Genomic DNA, 18,756 nt, shown 5'->3' with positions numbered 1-18,756 from the left:
GGAACTTAGGCTCATCCCTACACTGGTTGCTTCTTCCCATCATACCCTAGAGGGGCACCTAAATGAGTTGTGCACCAGAGTGTCATGACTTTGCTCCTCTAGTTCTAAAGGGTTTAACCCTGAACTAAGCTATTTTTATCATCTGTTGGTAGACTTTAGGGTCTTCAGTGGCTAGAGGGCCCTGAACTTTGAGTGCCCCCTACTGCCTCCTTTATCAGATCTCCCCAGCCCTGCGTGTCAGGTGCTTCTTGTTGGAATAGGGTCCCTTCATCCATAGATTGGAGTCCCTTCACCCATTTTGTTCTAGACTTTGGCAGTGAGTAAGCATGTCTAGGTAGTGTAATGATCTTGATCCTCTTTACAACTGATGGACTTGTATCCCCTCTCCTTCAAGCATGTTGTTTCCCATTGTCAGGATGCTGGCCTCATCCAGAGATCCCACAAATATCCTGGGAAAAATACCTTTTCCATAAAGCCTCTATCCTCCCATCTCACTCCCACCACTACTCTCTTCCTCTCCTGCTACTATTGTCTGGCTCCAGGCAAAGGAGGGGATGGTGCTGCCCTTGGGATGAGTGAGGTCTGGGTGAGCCAGGTAGGTCTTCCTGACTCTTTCTTAAGCTGTGGGGACAGAGGTCTTCCCACCCTGATACTATGAGAAAGGGTAGGTATTAGGCATATTATAAGTTTGAGAGCCCTAAGTACTAGTATATCATTTATATTCAGTTACCTCCCCGTTCCCCTTCTAATTTTCCTTCTCAGCCCCTCTCCTTTTATTAAAATAAGCTATTACCCTCAAGGACCAGTGCTTCTTCTCTTAGGAAACCCTTAAACTGCTCCAACCAGACATCCCTTTATCAACTTCATAAACTTTGAACATTACCCACTTACCCCTCAACATCAGATGACACTTTCTTCCTCCTAGGCTCCTCAAAATTCCTGCTTGGTGATTGAGGTTACTGATTAGTTAAAAGCTCCTTTCCCAAGTCCTTCATTTGTATACTAACAGATAGATACCTTCTAGAGCTACAGCCTCTCATAAGAATGATAATGGAGAGGACTTCAGCTTCATGGCAGGTCATTGGGAATCTTTTGACCCCTGAACTGACTGGGGAAAGAGGTTGACCTAGTCCCTTCTGACCTTAAGCACTCCGTTTAGGATGCCAGGAAGGAGGTGGAGGGAGCCCTCTTGTGGCAGTTGCTCAAACATCCAGCTTCTTTTTATGGGACATGGTGGGATGAATGGGGAGACTTAACCTGGAAGGTAAATACTTAGGACAGACAGCAACCCCATATTCTCAGAACATGAATAGCTCTTCAGTCATGACTTGTCAGGGGGCCTGGGCCCAGAATCCACTTCAGAATTATCCGGGCAAGGGAGCTTCCAAAATGAGCTTGGAGAAAACCAGTGGAAGGCCTTAGATTGGTCCAAGTGGGATGGAGGACAAAACCATTCCCTTCATTCCAGAGTATGGGGGCAGTGATGGGAAGAATGAGTGTACATATGTATGAAATTCTCAGATTAGAGGTGTAAGGCCTGAAGGCTCTGGGGAGTCACTGCATTGCTTCCAATTTGAGTGCCTAGATTGGACAGAGCAGAAAAGTGGCAGATATTTATTTAGTACCTATGTTTCTAGACCTGTACTAAGAATGGAGTCAAACCACTGTACTGAGTGGAGGCTTGGGAATCTATTTTTGGGATGCTCTGGAATCCTTTGAGATATCCATAGTGTGCCATGTGGGGTAGTGACAGTTGGGGAAAAACTGTGTAGGGGGTTCCCTTTCTTTTGCTGCTGTTTGGTGCAGAGAGTGGTGTCTTTGGACAGGCAGTCATAATACTAAGAACAGCATCTTTTCCAGTTCTGAAGGATGTGGAGGTAGGAAAGTCAAAGTCCAATTCTCTACTCTCTAACTTGGTAACTGGAGGGATGGTGTATCATACTGGTCACTGGGGAGTGAAAAGATCCAGATGCCTTCCTTCGTCAGGTTTTTCATACTAATTGGGTGTCCTGGCCCTGGTTGCTGTGATGGGTAAGAGTAGGTGACCTGGAGTTCTTGAGCAAAGGGTTAGGTCTGAGGAAACCCGAGCCTTGAATATCACTACTGAAAAAGCATAGTGAAAGTGCGCTACTTCACAATAGGTGTCATGGAGTACAATGCTCAATGAGGAGTTGGCTAGGACAATGCCTGTTAATCCTTCTACTGTAAATAGAAAAATGAAGCCTAAGGCAGTGGTTGGAGGTCTAGAAGTGAAGAACTTGGATCGGGACCATTCACTGTCAAGGCTTGAAGGTGAGTGCTTATGTGTCACTTTGGCTATGGGCTGCAAAAGAGAGTATCTGGGCTCTAGTTTAAAGCAAATCTGGCTTCCAAACTGAATGTGGTGAAGTAGAGAAGACACACAAGCCAGAACTCTGGCTATCTGTTTCCGGAGCTGAACAATTCTATCCATGCACCCTTCCTCCTACCACCCTTCCTCCAAACCAGGTGTTGAGAGAGCTCTCTCTCAGTAGGTCTGGCCAATCCAGACCAGGCAGGAGACTTGAGAATGAACTTGTTCACCTGACACTCCCTCCTGCCCACTTCCCACCCACCTTCCACCTCCACCCTTCCATCCCACAGAATGGAGTACAAAGGTGGGAGGTGCTTAGCTCCAGGCTCTGAACCACAGGGATCTGGATGCTAGCTTCCTTTAGTGTTCTGAATATAAGGAAAGAAGAGTGCTCTCTTGGCTTTAGGTAGTAGGTGATGGGGAATCTGTTTTTGCATTGATAGGATTATACCTCCCTGGCTAGAACAGCCATAGTGGAGAGTCGGGGAGGGAGGTAACACTTCATTCTTGGATGAATGCATAACCATACCTAAAAGAGAAAACTAGTCAGCCAGGTTATGAAAATATGGCATTAGATTTTGATCCCAGATTTGTATATGCTAACTCACAGGCTTTTAACAATCTGTTAAACATTTAAAACATTTAAAAAACAGTTACTTACTATGTGGCACATAATAGGAACTCATCCTTAAATGAATAAACGTCATTGTCCTTAACCAAGGTGGGCATGGTGGGTGCCCCATGAGTTTTGGAAGCTAGGGGCTGTAATAGAATTTCTTCTACTTGCCAACACCTTTAAGGTGTTAAGAGACACCTTTAAGGTGGTCCTCTGATTAACTTGTGCCTCCAGTCAGGGGTGTGCCAGTCTCTGCCTTTCCCAGAACCATCTCACCTTCCTCTGCCCTTCAGTTTCCTCCTAACCAACGAAGGAGAAAGCGCCTTTCTCCCTGGTCCTTCCTGGGTCCAAGTGGGCTTGTGCTGCCCCCTGTAGGTAATATTGTCTTCTTGGTTTTGCCCTTTCATCCCCACTACCACCCTCTTCACTTCACCCCACCTTCTTCCTCCCCATGACATTTCCAAACAAAGCCTCAGACCTGGACAGTAGTCTTCCACACCTTCATTACAGCATTTCAATCAGGTGATGCATCAGTACAGTACTCACTGTCAGCCCCTTGCTCAGAAACTTTCAGTGGGTTCCTACTGTCGCAGTCTGACATTAAAGGATCTCCCCAACCAGCCCTTTCTTCCCTTCCCAACTACTCTCTACTCTCCTGGTTAAATTCCAAACTAGTCCATTAATTTTCCCCAAATATCTGGCCCTCTGCCTTTATCCCCTTTCTCGCTCAAAAAACAAAAACAAAAACAAAAAAACCCACCACTTTTAAGTTCTACAAAGCTGCCTGTGACCTCTCTAATCACAATGACTTTTTCTCCCAGTCTGGCCTCTTTAGCTCTGTTAACTCATTCAGCACCTCCCACATGTTCCATTGTATTGCTATACAGTCATGTGCCACCTAATAGGCTATATGGTACAGCCTGTTGCTTCTAGGCTACAAGCCTGTACAGCATGTTACTGCACAAAACAGCACGAGATTAAGTCAACAGAAAAATCAATCAAGAGACAATGAACAGATGTATGAGGCTGCTGCTGGCATAACAGCAAACTCTTACAAGTAGAGCACACTCTAAAATGATAAAAATATAGTATAGTAGACAAACCAGTAACAGTCATTTATTATTATTAAGTATTATGTACTGTACATAATTGTATGTGTTATGCTTTTATGTGGCTGGCAATGCAGTTCATTTATGCCAGCATCACCACAAACATGAGTAATGCATTGGGCTATAATGTTGGGACAGCTATGACATCTATGACATCACTCGGCAACAGGAATTTTTCAGCTCTATTTCAGTCTTATGGGACCACCATTTTATATGTGGTCTGTTCTTGACTGAAACATCATGTGGCACAGGACTATATATCATGTTCATTCATTTATGATTTAATTTTAAAGCGATTTTTGTAACCAAAGTAATTTTTATTGTAAAAGATCCAAACAAGACAAATTTACAAAGCAACTTGTGGAACCTGTTCCCCTCTATTCTCCCATTCACAAAGGTAATCACCCTCGGCTATTTGGTGTGCATCCTTCTAATTCCTTTTCTAAACACAGTACACACATTTGGAGAGAGATTAAAATATAAAGGGGCTCATCACATCTAGCTTTTTTTTTGGTTGCTCTTAAAATATATAATTTGTCTTAGAGATTTTTCATATTAGTAATAGATCTCCCTTTTCAATGGTTTCTTGGTATTGCATGGTATATTTATTCAAAATAAAACATTTGTCTAGAATCTGTTACATGGAAGGTATTGTGCAGCTAGTACCTTATCATTGCCATCAGTGAGCTGGCTCTTTGAGGAAATGGGTAGAGAGGAGTGGGAACATACATAAATAACTGCAACACAAGGAAAAAGATAATAATGTCCCCGAGTGTATGCCTGAAGTTCAGAAATAAGGGAAGTCACTTCTAGCTCACAGAGTCAGTGATATTTGAGCTTGACCTAGAAGGAGCTTGATGGGTGGAGGAATAGCATGAGCCTGGGCAAAGATGAAAACACATGAGGCAGGTTCATCTAATGCCAGACCACATAGTCCATGAGGAGGAAGGATCAATTCATAAACATTTATTGAGCATCTATGTCGTATACCATACTAGGCACTGAGAATATAGAAATGAGAAAGATGAGGTTCTTGTCTTTAAAAGGTTTTCATTTAATATTGTTGAATGGAATAAAAGCCAAGTTTAGAAAGGCAGATCAGGACCAGATGATGAAAACTTTCAATTGGCATGTCAGGGAGTCTGAATTTTATTCGCTGGACTATGTGGAGCCAAGGCAGGCTTTTTAGTAGGTAGATGACATGACAAGTTGAGCAGATGCAGCAATGTACAGAATGGGCTAAAATAGGAGGAGGCTGGGGATGAGGAGTTTGTTACCTTTTTTTTCCTTCTTCCTTTCCTCTTCCATCTCCCCCTCCCCCCCTTTTCTTTTAACAAGATAGGAGTTAATTTCTACTTTAATTAGAAGGTATCTGGTGGTAGGCAGTCCAGGACTAATATGGCGGCTCTACAGTTATCAGGACTTTGGCTTTGATCTTTGCACTTCACCATCCTGGCACTTGACCTCCATCCTCATGGTCACCTGATGGTCTACTATGTCTGCTGGAGCATAAATCAATCTCATCTACATTCGAGGCAGCAGAAAGGAGATTAGGGAAAGTGGGAGGAGCACATAATGACACACTTATTAGCTAAATTAACTCCCTTTAAGGAGCCTTCCTGGAAGTCTGAGAATATTTCCAATACTTCTGTTTATCTCTTATTGGCCAAAACTTAGTCAATGGCCTTATTCAGCTTTAAGAGAGACTTGGAAGTAGATTTTGTTTATTTTTAAAAGTTTTTCCCTTTTTAAAAAAATTGAGGTATATGCATGCAGTGCAATGTAAAGATTTTAAGCATAGTTTGATCAAAGTTCTGACAAATGCCTATACCCATGTAACCCATATCCCTTTCAAGATATTGAGCATTCCATCACCCCCAGAAATTCCCTCCTGTTGAGGGGGCTTTTTTTTTTTTTTAATAACCTAAAAGAGTTAATGAGGGCTTAATTAGGGTGGCAGCCGTGAGAATGGAAAGAAAGATCTGGAGAGGCTGTGGAGGGGGAATCCAAAGGAGACTTTTTGGATGTGGAAGATGAGTTGGGCTTGAATGCTGACAGCAGAGCCGCTAACAAATGGGAAGTTGGGAGTGAAGTCTAGATTATTGCAGATGAGAGGAAAGGAGAGAGAGGAATGAGTACAGTATTGGGTGTGTTGATTTGAGGTGCTGGTCAAACATCCAGGTGGAGATACCCAATAGGCAGTTCTGTTTAAAGCCTGGGAGGGCAGTCAGAGCTCAGTGGCTTCAAATACCAGAGAGATGCTAAGGGAGGACAAGGGACCAAGAAGTGACCAGGAATTTGGTGACTGTGAGCTTCCTGATGACTTTTAAAGGAGCAAAGTCCAGATGCCAACGCCTGAGTGGGCAGTGAGGATTTAAATCATGCAGAAAGGGAACTGGTAGAGTAATGTGAAATAATTTTGTAATGTTTTAAAAAACCGATGTCCTTATACAAACATTAAAGGGTTATATGTAGCTGCCCTTCACAGAGGTTTTTTGATGAAAAGAGAAAGAAAATGGTAGTGTCAGGAAAAGATCAGGGATTAACCCTGTCCTTACAGGGAAATAGCCCTTTGTACTTTCCAGTTAGCTTTTAAAGAACAGGGGGATGGGACAGCTCCCTTCCTCCTTTTGGATATATGACCTCCAGATATTCAAGCTGAAGGAGTAGAGGTGGGAGAGGGATGCTGCCTTTGGCAGCTGCTGGGGTGGGATGGGCCAGCCAGACACTGCCAGGATAGATGTGAGGAGACGTGTATCTTTGAGGCAAGAGCAGAGAGCAAAAACTGGACTCTGGCAGTGCTGGGTTTGAATCCTGTACGTGTCACTACCTAGCTAGATGATCGGCAAGGTTTTTAACCTGAGTATCCAATTCCTCATCTGTAAAATGGAAACATACCTTTCAGGGTGGTTTTGAGGATTACAAAGTTCCTGTCACACAGTAGGTAATCAGTCATAAATGGGTGCTATTATGTGACCCAACTTTTCGCTGTGGGACAGAACGGCTAACGGACGACAGGCGAATCAGAATCTGCTGCCTCCCAGTTTTAAAGGGTAGGAAGGGCTGCCTGCGGCCTCCTCCCTCCGGGAGGTGGGGACAAGGTGGAGGAGGGGCTGCAGGAGGAGGAGCTGGTGTGTCGCGACCCCGCCCCCTACCATCCAGTCCTGTCTGGCCTGGGCGCTGAGGGAAACGCTGCCCTAGCCACTGCCACCGAGCAGCCTGACCTGGTGCCCTGCGTCCTGTCCCGTGTCTAGTCATGACCCTGCACCCGTCACTACTCCCACTCTGTCTGGTGGTGCTGCTGCTGCTCAGTGGGATGGTGTGCCGGGATGAGACTGGGTTCGAAACTGAAAGTCCTGTCCGGACCCTCCAAGTGGAGACCCTGGTGAGGAGATTGTCCCGGTCCGTGGGGGCCGGGCCTTGTACGGGAATACGGGTCTAAACGAACCTGCGAGCAGACCGGAGAGGAAATGCGAGAACAGTTAGGAGGCGCTGGGTCTAGGGGCAAGAACGGAATCTTTGGAGGATTCTCCATGACTCCTGTAGTCCCATCATAGGTGGAGCCCCCCGAACCGTGTGCGGAGCCCGCTGCTCTTGGAGACACACTTCATATACACTACACGGTGAGGGGTCTGGGGGCTGGGGCGGAACCTGGGAGGGGGCGGTGCTCTGAGGAAACACGTCAGCTTTGGCTTGGCTTGGACACGTGGCAAGCAGTTCGGGAGAAACTCCAAGCTCTGGGGTCTTCCAGCACGTGGCAGGGAGTGCGGGGGGAGGGACAGATGCTCCTCTTTGTCTATTTTCCCTCCCAGCTTTTCCTCCAGTTCCTTTAGGGCAATGAGAAGTGCCAGCCCTTTGGGGCTTCCTGTTCCTTTCTGTCCTGAGGGGCGTGCTAGGCAGCAGCTGCTAGGGGTTTGCCCCGCCTAGCGGCCCAGGTGCGTGTAGCTCCAACTGGGAGGGAGAGGTACTAGGTGGGCACTCTGGATGCTCTCTCCCCCCAGGGCAGCTTGGTAGATGGACGCATTATTGACACTTCCTTAACCAGAGACCCTCTGGTTATAGAACTTGGCCAAAAGCAGGTGATCCCAGGTATGTGACATATACCTCCCTTTCCTTTGCTTTCCAACACAAATGCTTTCTTAGCCTCTTCAAACCCTAAGGTACCTTGGAAATGACCCTGGGAATTAGTAAGACCCCAGGTCTCTACCAGCTCTCCTGAGATTCAAACCCCACTTTTTATACTCCCCTTGTTCTATACCCTGCTGGAAGCCAGAGATTTGAGAGGTGGGGAGCTCAGCTAAGGGTCAAGAGGGAGCCTTTGCTCTCCTCTCCTGGGATTTGGAGAATGTAGGTAGCTTCCTGTTCAGTTGTGTCTTCTTCCTCAAGGTCTGGAGCAGAGCCTTCTAGACATGTGTGTGGGGTGAGTATCTGGGTAGGGGTGGGCTTGGGTACCCCCTTTGCATGGGTAGAGAGGCTTTCTCTGCTATCTCTGCTCCTAGAGGAGACAGGAGAACATGGATAAAGGGCTCTGGCTTTGCTCTAGGCCAGTCTGGGTCATTGGGACCCTGAGAGGGTATCCAAAGCCTCTACACCTCTCTTGCTGTGGGTTTTGTTGGAGGAGTTGAGGCACATGGGGGGATGGATAACTTTGCTGGTCAACCTGTTAGGTGTCAGATGGGAAAGTCATGTTTGGGTGTGAATATCCAGAGGGTTTTGCTGGTGGGGCTTCAGATGACCTGAGGCTACTGGCCCACCTGATCCCACCTCTGGCTATGACTTACATTCTTTCCCTCAGAGAGAAGCGAAGGGCAGTCATTCCATCTCATTTGGCCTATGGAAAACGGGGATTTCCACCATCTATCCCAGGTAATCTGACTAGACCTCTCTCTCAGACCATCAGAATACCCAGTCTATAAGGGCTATAGGGAGCTACACTTAAGTTTGCTGGAAAGAACAGGAGTGGGTGGGGCCTCCTCCTTCTGCAGGGCCACTTTTTTCCTCTTTAGATTACCACAGGGTCTAGAGAACCTGTTAAGGCCACCTGGTTTGCCCTGTTAGCCAGCAGCTTTTTAGGGAGAAGAGAGCTGCCTCTGCCACATGGGTCTGCCACCTTTGCCACCCTTCCCAGAACTTTGACTTCTTTCCTGCCTTCTCCATATAATTCCAAACTATGTCATTTGTGCAGTTGGCATGGCTTCTCACCATACTTCCACCCTTCCTTTCACCCTTCCTTTCTATTCCTTCACCAGGGAATAGATAGTAGAAATGATCACAGTCAAGTAATTCAAAACAAAATGAAACAAGAAAACAGCTTTTAAAAGCTAAGCCCACCCCATAACTTTAAAAGCTCTCACAGGTCACTGCTGATATTCTACACTTGAAGGCCTGAGACTGGACAGATTCCCCAAGATTTGTATCTCTCGCTTTTGATTATAACATGTTCTCGTAACTAAAATGTGTTGTATTTCAGAGATTAGGGTAAAAGTTTTCATCTCAGTTCCAGCTTAGAGGGAGACATGGAAAGAGGGTAGGGGGACTAATAAGAAACAAACTCTTAACCCAAAGCTCTATTACCTCCCGCTTTCTAATGCTGCTGCTTTCTGCATCTCTCTCCCCACCTCCACTCATTTCTCCACCCCTTATTTCATAAGACATATCCTTCTTTTCCAGCTATTAATATTGAAACACCTATCTTTTCTAATAATCACATTGAGTGTGCTCATTGGTTGGTGGAATTTTCAAGAGTCTAGTTTAAATCCTATTAGTTTCAGCCCGCAAAGATTGTATCCGTGTGGCAATTTGGAGTACAGTTAGTATCAAGGTTTCTCTCACTTATAAATGGAGAACAGTACGTATATTTCAGATCCACAGAAAGTTTGCCTGTGCTATCAAACACCTGTCATGGATCACAAGCCACACTTGTATATTTGGGGTAAAGATGACTATCACTAGACTCTGCTCATAACCCATCTCTGCCTTTGTCTAAGGGAACTCAACCCCACATTTAAATCTTGCCAGCTTCATAGTTCTTGCTCTGGTGTGGACTGCCCTCCCTGTTTTTATTCAGATTCAGTCCTGGGTAAACTGCACAGAGATTCTAACCCTCACCTCTTCTTTGCCTTCAGCGGATGCAGTGCTGCAGTTTGATGTGGAGCTGATTGCACTGATCCGAGCCAACTACTGGCAAAAGCTGGTTAAGGGCATTTTGCCACTGGTAGGCATGGCCATGGTGCCAGCCCTCCTGAGCCTCATTGGTTATCACCTATACAAAAAAGCCAACAGACCTAAAGTCTCCAAAAAGAAGCTCAAGGAAGAGAAACGAAACAAGAGCAAAAAGAAATAAAAAATAATAATTTTTAAAAACCTCTTTGCATTCTTCATCTGGTACTTTCTGAAGCTACTTTTGCAAGTGGGAATGAGGTAAAGGGCTAGAGAAAAGACATTCTGAATTGGATCTTGCCTGGCATGGGGGTGTTGGAGACTTAGAACAACTCTTCCTCTGGCCTCCTCTTCCTGTCCTAAATTACCCCAAGGACCTGGTCTTGAATCTTCCCCTGGATCTCTAGGTCTTAAAGGTATGGGTTTTGGCTCCCATGGTGCCCTGACCTCAGGAACAATGCTTCATTGAGAAATAAGCCTCCAGATAGTTGCCTAGCTATTCTTTCCACTCCCTGGGGCCACTATATTCCTAGTGTCCTCAAAGTAGACTGTTCTGTCCCATATGGCAAAGATATAAGGAGCTCATGAACTCTGGGAATTTTTAATAGCGAAGTCCTCAGGTCTCTTGAAAAATTCTCTGGGGGTTGAAGAGATTTTTTGGCTTGTATCACAGGATGTGGGAGATCACGTGGGCTGCTTCAATGATGTTGTAAGTAGTTGGAGGTTTTTTGTTACCTGGCTGGGTTGTGGGTATGGACAAGGGCTGGGGTAAGTTGCTTCGATGGTTGACGACGAAAAGTGGGTTGAGCTGGCTCAGCACTTCATCACTCACTGAGATGCCATCCAAGTACTGCTTGAGCATCTCCCGCAGCTTCCTGTTGATTTCTAACAACTGGGCACGTCTGTGTTCGAGGCTCAGTTGCTCCAGTTTCACTTTGTTGTACCTTTTCCAGAAATTCTCTAACCCTATGTAGTCTGCTATCACCTGGGAGTTGAGTAAAGGGAGAAGGTGTGTGGTGGGGCCCATTAGCGAATACAGCCCAGTGCCCCATCATCCCCAGGAACTTTACCTTTGCCAGCTCCTCAGTAAACTCTTCTGGGTTAATTTCCTCTATTTCCTCCTGCTCCTCGGGAGTCAATGTTGACGAATAAAAAGGCAGCACTTTTTCTTCCTCTGTTTCAAATTTTCTACATATTTCAGCAAGTTTAAGGATCTTTTCACCCTATTGGAAACAGGAAGAGACCTTTCATTAGAAAAGGGGGTAAGGAAGAGGAATAGCAGAGTTGGCTTCCCTGCTTAAACCAAAGAAGCTACTGGTGGGAGACAGAGGTAATATATATCTAACACAGAGTGCTTACTGTGTACCAAACACTATTGCAAGTACTTTATAGTCTTATACAATTCATTCAATATTAATTCATTTAAAATGTGAGAGGGCAGGGAACACGAAATAAAAAAGGTATTCCATGTGTCCACCCAGGCAGGAAGCAGGAGGAAGCCTCTTTTATTGATCTCAAAGCCCTTTCACTTCACAGGGAGCCAGGTTCCTTGGCTTTGTTTGGACCACCCTCTCCCCTTTGTTACCTTATCAACAATCTTTCTCAAGGCTTTGATGGTGGTATTACTTTCCAGGGTGAGTTTGACTAAGTTCTCCTGTGATATTTCCCGGGCCTGAGTCCTTTGGGCCTTAAGTTTTCGCAGTTGTACGTGGACCAACTCCTTGTCATCACGAATATACTGGTTCTGTTCTTCACTCTCACGGCTATGCACCATGATCTTGCCTTTTAAAATAATTATAGAATCCTGGAGAAACAGAGTAGATTAGAGGAAACAGTTGACAAACTGAGGGTCTTCAGTGAGAGGTAAAAGGACTGTCTGGATACTGAAACCAAAGCATATCATCTTTCCCCAATCAGTCATGAGGCCCAGTGGAAATTGGGGGAAAATGAACAGTGGATAATTGAGCAGTTAAAGCAATGAATATTTCTGGTTGGCTGCACTAACCTGTAGTCTCTGTATTTTTTTCATCTGTGCTTCAATCTCTTTGGAACTCTTCTCGTCCTTCACCTTCAGGGTCTCAAAGGCAACCTTTCGATCCTCTGTGGCATCAGTGTAATTCTTGAGTGCATCCTGGAACCTTCTCCATAGGTCTTCTACTACATTCTCCAGTTGCAGCCTTAGAAAGTGCTTCTCTTCTAAATTCTAGGAAGTGGCTCCAAAATAACCAGCATTTAGAATTACCCTATTAGTGCCCTTTCACTATCACCAGCAACCTCACCCTCTTGCATTGTTTATATGCACAGGTCACCAATGAAAATCCCTACAAAGACCAGGCAAATGATATAAATAAGTGCTGTGGGGTAGATGGGGCCTGTGGTGAACCAGAGAAAAAATGTTCTCTGGAAGCGGGCAAGCGGGGAAGAAACAGCTGCTCGATTCTACATGAATGCCATCATTTGGAAATACAGCCCAGTATTACCAGATCTTTAAATTTTTCAAGGGAAGCTGAAAATTTGGATTTTTACAAAACACTATGGGGCAAAATAAAAAAACAAGGAACCTTCTATTCAAACCTAGGTTTGCAGGCTGGCTAAGTTTGCAGCCTCTAGGATGTTGGAAAGCACGTTGGGCCAAGGGGCAGGAGACTGGATTCTCCTTCTGGCTGTTCCACAACCAGCGGCATGACTTTGATGGGTCATTTTACTTTTGGGGGCCTCAGAGTCTTAATTTATAAATCATAGGTGAAGTCAGATGATCTCCTTGTTGCTGTTTTTACCTCTAAAATGCATTTCCTTGACATTTCAGAAGGGGCCTCCCTCCTGACCAATTTCACAAAAGTACATAAGGCAGTAGGGGTACCTACAATGGCAACAGACATTTTATTGATTACGTTGGTTAAGGGGATCTCTTCTAGCTCTACTGGCCTTGAGCATTTTTCTCTCACTTCTCTCCCAGTTCTTGCCTATCTACTCTCCCTCTGTACCTTGTTTTTGAGATCATCCCACATGCTCTGGAACTCCAGCTTGCTTTCATACTCAGAATCTATATAGTTCTGCTCCATGGCCATGAAAACATCTTGTAGGTAGTGAATCTCTTTTTCATGTTGGTCAATAATTGTCTTCCTATAGGAGATAAGGCATTGTCTCTGCTCTGAGGGATAAAGCATATGGACCAATAATGACAATTCAAAGCAATACGTAAAAAAACTACACAAATGGTACGAACTCTTACGTACTGAAGGAGAACAGAGGGAGGGCAGGTTCTATTCTTTTTAGAGCCAAAAAGAATGAATAAGATTATTTTATTTCAATTTTTAAATAGGTAATATATTCATATGATATAAATATCACAAAGTACAAAGGATTACAGTGAGAAGTCTCCTTCCCATTCCTGTCCCCTGTCATATAAATAGGATTTTGATAGTTCAAAGTGGGTGGTGAGGGTGTTATAGATAGGGACCTGGCTTGGGCAAAGGGAGGCTAAGGACACAAGCTTAAACCTGAATTAGTTTAAAGGAACTCAAGACCTTTCTACTGGAGGTCATGTCATAATCATGGTGGGGTGCTCCAGGGTGCTGGGCACCCGCTTACAGACACTCTGGAAACTCCCCTGGACTCAAATCCCCATACCTTTCTATCTCAAACTCTTTGGTTAGGGCCTCCAGCTCCCTGTTGTAACTTTCCTCTAGGAGGTTGAGTCGGCATCTCTGCAGGGCCAACAGCTGGTCAACGTTGTGCAAGTGGCTGCGCAGGGCATGAGCATACTGTTCCTCAGCTTCTGACAGGTCCTTAGCTAAAGACTGGGTAGGAAACAGAGAGTTACCAACAGAGAGTGACCAACATTTTGGCTGGATGGCTTCTCTGTGAGAAAATAAAAATGTATTCAGTTGGCTAGCTGGATGATATGAATGACATTTTCCCTTAGTTCCTAATGCCAATTCTTTGGCTCTACGAGTACTGGTTCTCTCACTCTTGAATGTAAAGTAAGAGTGACATCAGGGAACCTCAGGTAGCCAGCCAGTGTCCTAGGGACAACAAACATTTACAGTGATTGGGCTATACCACTAAAAGGAGCCACGGTTTCTTGGAGAAATGGCTGCTTTGAGGTCTGAGGTAAAAATAAACAAGTTAAACCTAGGGTATCTTGTCAGGCAAGAGAAGGAATCGAGCATTTATCTTTATAGATATATAAGAATATATAAACTGTACCTTTCTTATATAAACTGTACCTTTGGGTAATTGAATGATAAATGACGGGGAGTATCACTTTAAAGAAGTATTCAAGCTAATAAAAAAATGAATGATAACATTAGAAAATCGGCATTTTGTAATCTCCAATGAATTAACAGATAATCAATAGTTGCTAATAGCACAAAAAGAGATAATGGAAGAACACAATACCTCCAAGTTTTAGATCCAATAACCAAGATACAGGAAATACAGAGGACAAAGTAACATGTTAAACTACAATACCGAATACTATGCAGTTGTAAAAAGACAAAATAAGAAGCTCTTTATGGGCTAACATAGAATAATCTCCAGGCATATTATTAAGAGAAAAAGGCAAGGGGCAGAACAATATGTAATACTACCATTTGTGTAAAAAAAAGTTTTACTCATGAAACTAAAATTATCGGGAGAGGCACTGGGTGGCTGGAAGGCACCAGTGGGAGGGGGCTTTTCTCTATATAATTTTTTATCTTTTGAATTTTAAATAATATGAATGTATTACCTATTTTTAAAAAGTGAAATTAAAGTAAATAAAACAAAAAGCATTTACTGAGTTTCCATACGACCCAGACACCTTGAGTCCACTCACTGTAAACTACCACAACCTCTGCAGAGTTAGCTTTTACCTGATATGTTTCTCATGAAAAAGGATCTTAGGAAATATGTTCTGATAATGGAAGGCTATTCACTCACCCAACAAATGTTTACTAAACCTGTTATGTACCAGCACTGTGCTGGATGCTGAAGATCCAGAGATTGAAAGACATGCTCACTGCCCTCAAAGGAGTTTGCAGTCTTGCAGCAGAAAAAGAGTTATATAAACAGAACATCATATTATGACGTGGAACTTGTTATGAGGTTAATGATTTACCAGTGACAACGAGATATAAAGGACTGAGTGCTTACATATAACTAAGAACACTGGGGAAGGCTTCACAGAAGAGATGTCATTTGTATCCCTCTTCAGGATACAAGAATTTGCCAGGAAGACTGGGGAGATGAGGAAATGAAAATGCTAGATAGAGGGAACAGAATATGCAAAGGCACAGGTAAGGAACAAGGCTGGCTGTATGAAAAGTACAGGTAGAGGCCAGATTGAAGGGCTTTGGTGTTCTTTCCATGGAGTTTGGATTTTTCCTGCAGAAGAGGGAAGCCACTAAGGAGCTATATAGGCAGTGGAATAACAGGATAAGATTTTTGTTTTAGACAATCATCTGGAGGTAGTTGGGCATGAAGGCTGGAATATAGGAGATTATTGCAATAGCCCATATGATAGATAATGCCCAGGACTCAACTACAGCAGGACATTGGAAAAAGAGAGCAGGGTATGGCTTTGAAAAATACTTAAGCAGAAGATTTATACAAGACCTAGTAAGAGAAGTCATGGATGGAGGCAAAACCTAGGATGATCCCCAGATTTCTGGATTGGGTGATTTCGTGAATGGCACCAGCCACCCAAATAGCACAAGGAAGACCAGATCAGGAGTGGGGGATTGGGGTTGGCTAAGGAAGGGGAAGCCCATGAGTTTAGTTGTGAGGAAAGTACAACAGCCAGGAACAGATATCTAAGAAGCTTGAATATATGGATTTGGAAATCAAGAGAAAAATCCAGGCTGGTGTTACACACCCAGGAGTCATCAATATATGTGGTATTTAAAGCCAGGGTAATGAGTAAGATGGTCTAGAGTGCTTGACGCCAGGTTACATGATGAGATGGTCAGACTGGGAAGTGCTAAAGTTCAAGGGGATGGAGGGAGGAAGATGAACTCACAATGGGGACTGGATGTATATATCCCAGAGGCAGGAGAAAAGCCAGGAAAGAATGCTGCCATGGAAACCAAAGGAGTTTCAAAAAAGAGAGCTTGACCAAGAGTGTCAGTGTCATAGAGAAATCAGGTAAGGTGATGACTAAATGATGAAAAGTATCCATGATTCGGGCCTGTTGATCTTTACAAGAGCAGTTTCCTAGAGAAGGGTAGAAATCAGATGTGGACAAATGGGAAGTGAAGTGGAGATAGCAAGTGAGAATCACTAACATTTGCACATTTAACGTGTAATTTGGGTTGTTCAGGAATGACCCGGAAGGTGCTTAATAGCAATGTATGATTTACTTAAGGTAGGGAATATAATCATTAGCGGCAAAGCTATTGTGTAGAAAGAAGCTAATTGATTCAAGGGTGAGCCTGGTCACTGCTAAGCATCCTTAAATGAACACTGCTGATTCTCTTTCTCAGCAAGTACTTAATAATTCCAAATAAGTATCTGAAGATATCATTTAAAAAGCCATATGGTATAACTAGTGGAGTGAGGAATTCTAAGATATAATGGTTTTGCACATTTGGGACTTGTACTATCACTTGAAGCTGCCCAAGTTCTGTTGAAAAATTTTCCCCAGGGGTTAGGCTGTAAAGAAGAGATGTGTGTTTTTTTAGAGGGGGAATGCCAGTTGACAATGTATATTTTGCTGGTATTGTGGTTTTTTTTTGCTTTAAGAAAGAGAAGGCTAAGGAGAAGGAGTAAGTAAACAGAGGTTAAAAACAGAATGAAAGAAGGGATACAGCAAAATTCCTTAGGAAAAAAGATAGTATGGACTCAAGAACTTCCCAAGAGCATAAGAATGGCTGATTGAATTGCTTAGAGATCCAGAACTGCTCTTACCCATGGAGATCTTCTCCACCTTATCCAGGGCCACTGAAGTTGAATCAGAGGCCAAACAAAATTTGGTTGAATAAAACACTGGGGTAAGAATCAAGAAACCCATACTCTAGTCCCAGCTCTCTCACTGACTAGCTGTGTGACCTTAGGAAAACTGGTTTCTCCCTCTGGAATGAATCTTCTCACACTGAAATAAAGATATGGCACTAAGTTCAAGTCTTTGGGTGATGTCTACTGAGCCTTATAACTCTAATATTGTATAGTACTAGTTTGGGGCAGTAGACAGCTAAGAATGACTCCTCTAAGAGAGAGAGATGACAGCCCAATATTCTATTTTTCACTTCATTGAAAACTGGTATTACCAATAGCTTGTCTTTGTCATAGCCTGCTTCTTGCGAGTGATTTAAGATTAAGTAATTAATTAATTTTCTAGGCTCATTTTATGAAAAGAAGAGATCAAGGCAGTCATATTCAAGTGTTTCCTTGGGAAGAACACCTACCTTGATGACACTGTTCTTACAGTCCACCACTCGTTCAAATGTTTGGCTGAGGATCTCAATGTCTTTATGAAGCTCTCTGGTCTTGATTTCTCGAAGTACAGTTCTCCACTGTGTGTTAATCTTATTAAGGTTCAGAGCACTATTGTGTTCCTCCTTGGCCAGCTTGTCCTGTGTGAAGGAATAAATACACCCCCAGGAGGTAAGGGCCAAAAGCCGGATACAGTACAACAAGATCACAGTTAGTCAACTGACACCTTACTCTTTGTCTTTTCTAAGAAACCAAAGTGCCCCATGGCCAACACTCAGGGAGTTCCTGTTCTTGTTTTGGGAGCATCTCAAGTAAGACAGAAACAGCCCAATGCCATTTTAAGGAGGGCATGAATTTCCTTCAAAGGAGACATCAGAGCAGGATGCTATTTGTAATGATTCATCTTCAGGGGAATGTCAGAATTTCAAAAAGCTGGAACAGCTGATAGCACCTACTGTCCCAATTCTGGGGCTCAGTTGTGACTGCCAAGCTCTACTACTGATCCCCCTCCATGCTTCACAGAGAACTGCCCTTCCTCCCAAACAATTCTGCCCAAAACCTAAGTATATTTTGGTCTCAAGATTTCTGGAGGAGGTGAGACCAGCATGAAAATGAGGATGCCACAATGACAGGGTCAAGGCAACAGGGCCAGCACACGGGGTGGGTGGGGTTGGGCAGGGAGTAATGCAGAAAGCCATCACCTTCAAGAACTGGCTCAGGAGCCTCTCCTTCTTCTTGGCCATCTCCTCCTCTGCCAGCATCTTCTGCTGAAAGAGAAGCAGCTGCTCCTCATCGGACAGGGTCGCCTTGGCCTTTTTCCCTTTCTTAGGCATAGCTGGGTATGGGATCTGGGTAAGGATCCTCGGTCCGCTACAGCCAGCGCTAGAGGGGGTAAGAGGAAAACGCCCCAGAAAGAGGCCTTCTGGAACTGCCCCTGGACAGTAGTGGGACCTTAGATATCAGTCTTGAGGCAAGACAGAGCCTGCGATAGCGGGGAGGCAGGGCTCTCAAGCCGAAAGACGCATTTTCGTCTCCTAGCAACGGGACCTCGCTAAGATGGCGCTGTGAGAGGTTCAGGGGAGAGGCTCTGGCTTGGAGCGTCCTCTTCCTACTGGAGGACTGTAGTC

General features: G+C 44.2%; 2 protein-coding genes across 4 annotated transcripts; one reads left to right on the top strand and one right to left on the bottom strand.

The window, feature by feature from the left end:
• Nucleotides 1-43: 43 nt before the first annotated feature.
• FKBP11 (FK506 binding protein 11) lies at nt 44-10,423 on the top strand. 3 transcript variants are annotated; one of them, XM_011368251.2, is made up of 6 exons: nt 44-7,442; nt 7,615-7,680; nt 8,059-8,146; nt 8,444-8,477; nt 8,853-8,923; nt 10,183-10,423. In XM_011368251.2, exons 1-6 carry the CDS (start codon nt 7,314-7,316, stop codon nt 10,398-10,400), a joined length of 606 nt encoding a protein of 201 aa, XP_011366553.1. In that variant the 5' UTR covers nt 44-7,313; the 3' UTR covers nt 10,401-10,423. The 3 variants fall into 3 exon arrangements, with proteins under 3 accessions (XP_011366553.1, XP_011366555.2, XP_011366556.1); XM_011368253.2 differs by lacking the exon at nt 8,059-8,146 and having other exon boundaries at nt 44-2,292; nt 10,183-10,421; XM_011368254.2 differs by lacking the exons at nt 44-7,442; nt 7,615-7,680; nt 8,059-8,146 and adding an exon at nt 7,695-7,992 and having other exon boundaries at nt 10,183-10,421.
• Nucleotides 10,424-10,803: 380 nt separating this feature from the next.
• CCDC65 (coiled-coil domain containing 65) lies at nt 10,804-18,672 on the bottom strand. The gene is made up of 8 exons (XM_011368250.1): nt 18,331-18,672; nt 17,602-17,769; nt 13,847-14,016; nt 13,201-13,339; nt 12,222-12,419; nt 11,802-12,020; nt 11,287-11,439; nt 10,804-11,201 (listed from the first exon to the last, which is right to left on the bottom strand). Exons 1-8 carry the CDS (start codon nt 18,460-18,462, stop codon nt 10,884-10,886), a joined length of 1,497 nt encoding a protein of 498 aa, XP_011366552.1. The 5' UTR covers nt 18,463-18,672; the 3' UTR covers nt 10,804-10,883.
• Between the last annotated feature and the right edge of the window lie 84 nt (nt 18,673-18,756).

This window comes from Pteropus vampyrus, unplaced genomic scaffold (assembly GCF_000151845.1).
Source record: "Pteropus vampyrus isolate Shadow unplaced genomic scaffold, Pvam_2.0 Scaffold140, whole genome shotgun sequence".
NCBI classification, from domain to species: Eukaryota; Metazoa; Chordata; class Mammalia; order Chiroptera; family Pteropodidae; genus Pteropus; species Pteropus vampyrus.
This window is presented reverse-complemented; position numbering and strand designations above follow the sequence as displayed.

Bases quoted from the DNA above. Each gene is read 5' to 3' on its own strand.
- FKBP11 (XM_011368251.2), top strand. From the start codon at position 7,314: ATGACCCTGCACCCGTCACTACTCCCACTCTGTCTGGTGGTGCTGCTG. The intron at 8,147-8,443 runs GTATGTGACATA...TTCTTCCTCAAG, and splicing joins CCAAAAGCAGGTGATCCCAG to GTCTGGAGCAGAGCCTTCTA. The intron at 8,924-10,182 runs GTAATCTGACTA...CTTTGCCTTCAG, and splicing joins ATTTCCACCATCTATCCCAG to CGGATGCAGTGCTGCAGTTT.
- CCDC65 (XM_011368250.1), bottom strand. From the start codon at position 18,462: ATGCCTAAGAAAGGGAAAAAGGCCAAGGCGACCCTGTCCGATGAGGAG. The intron at 12,021-12,221 runs GTTAGTGCAGCC...CTGTTTCTCCAG, and splicing joins AAAAAATACAGAGACTACAG to GATTCTATAATTATTTTAAA. The intron at 11,202-11,286 runs GTAAAGTTCCTG...CTCAACTCCCAG, and splicing joins TTACTGAGGAGCTGGCAAAG to GTGATAGCAGACTACATAGG.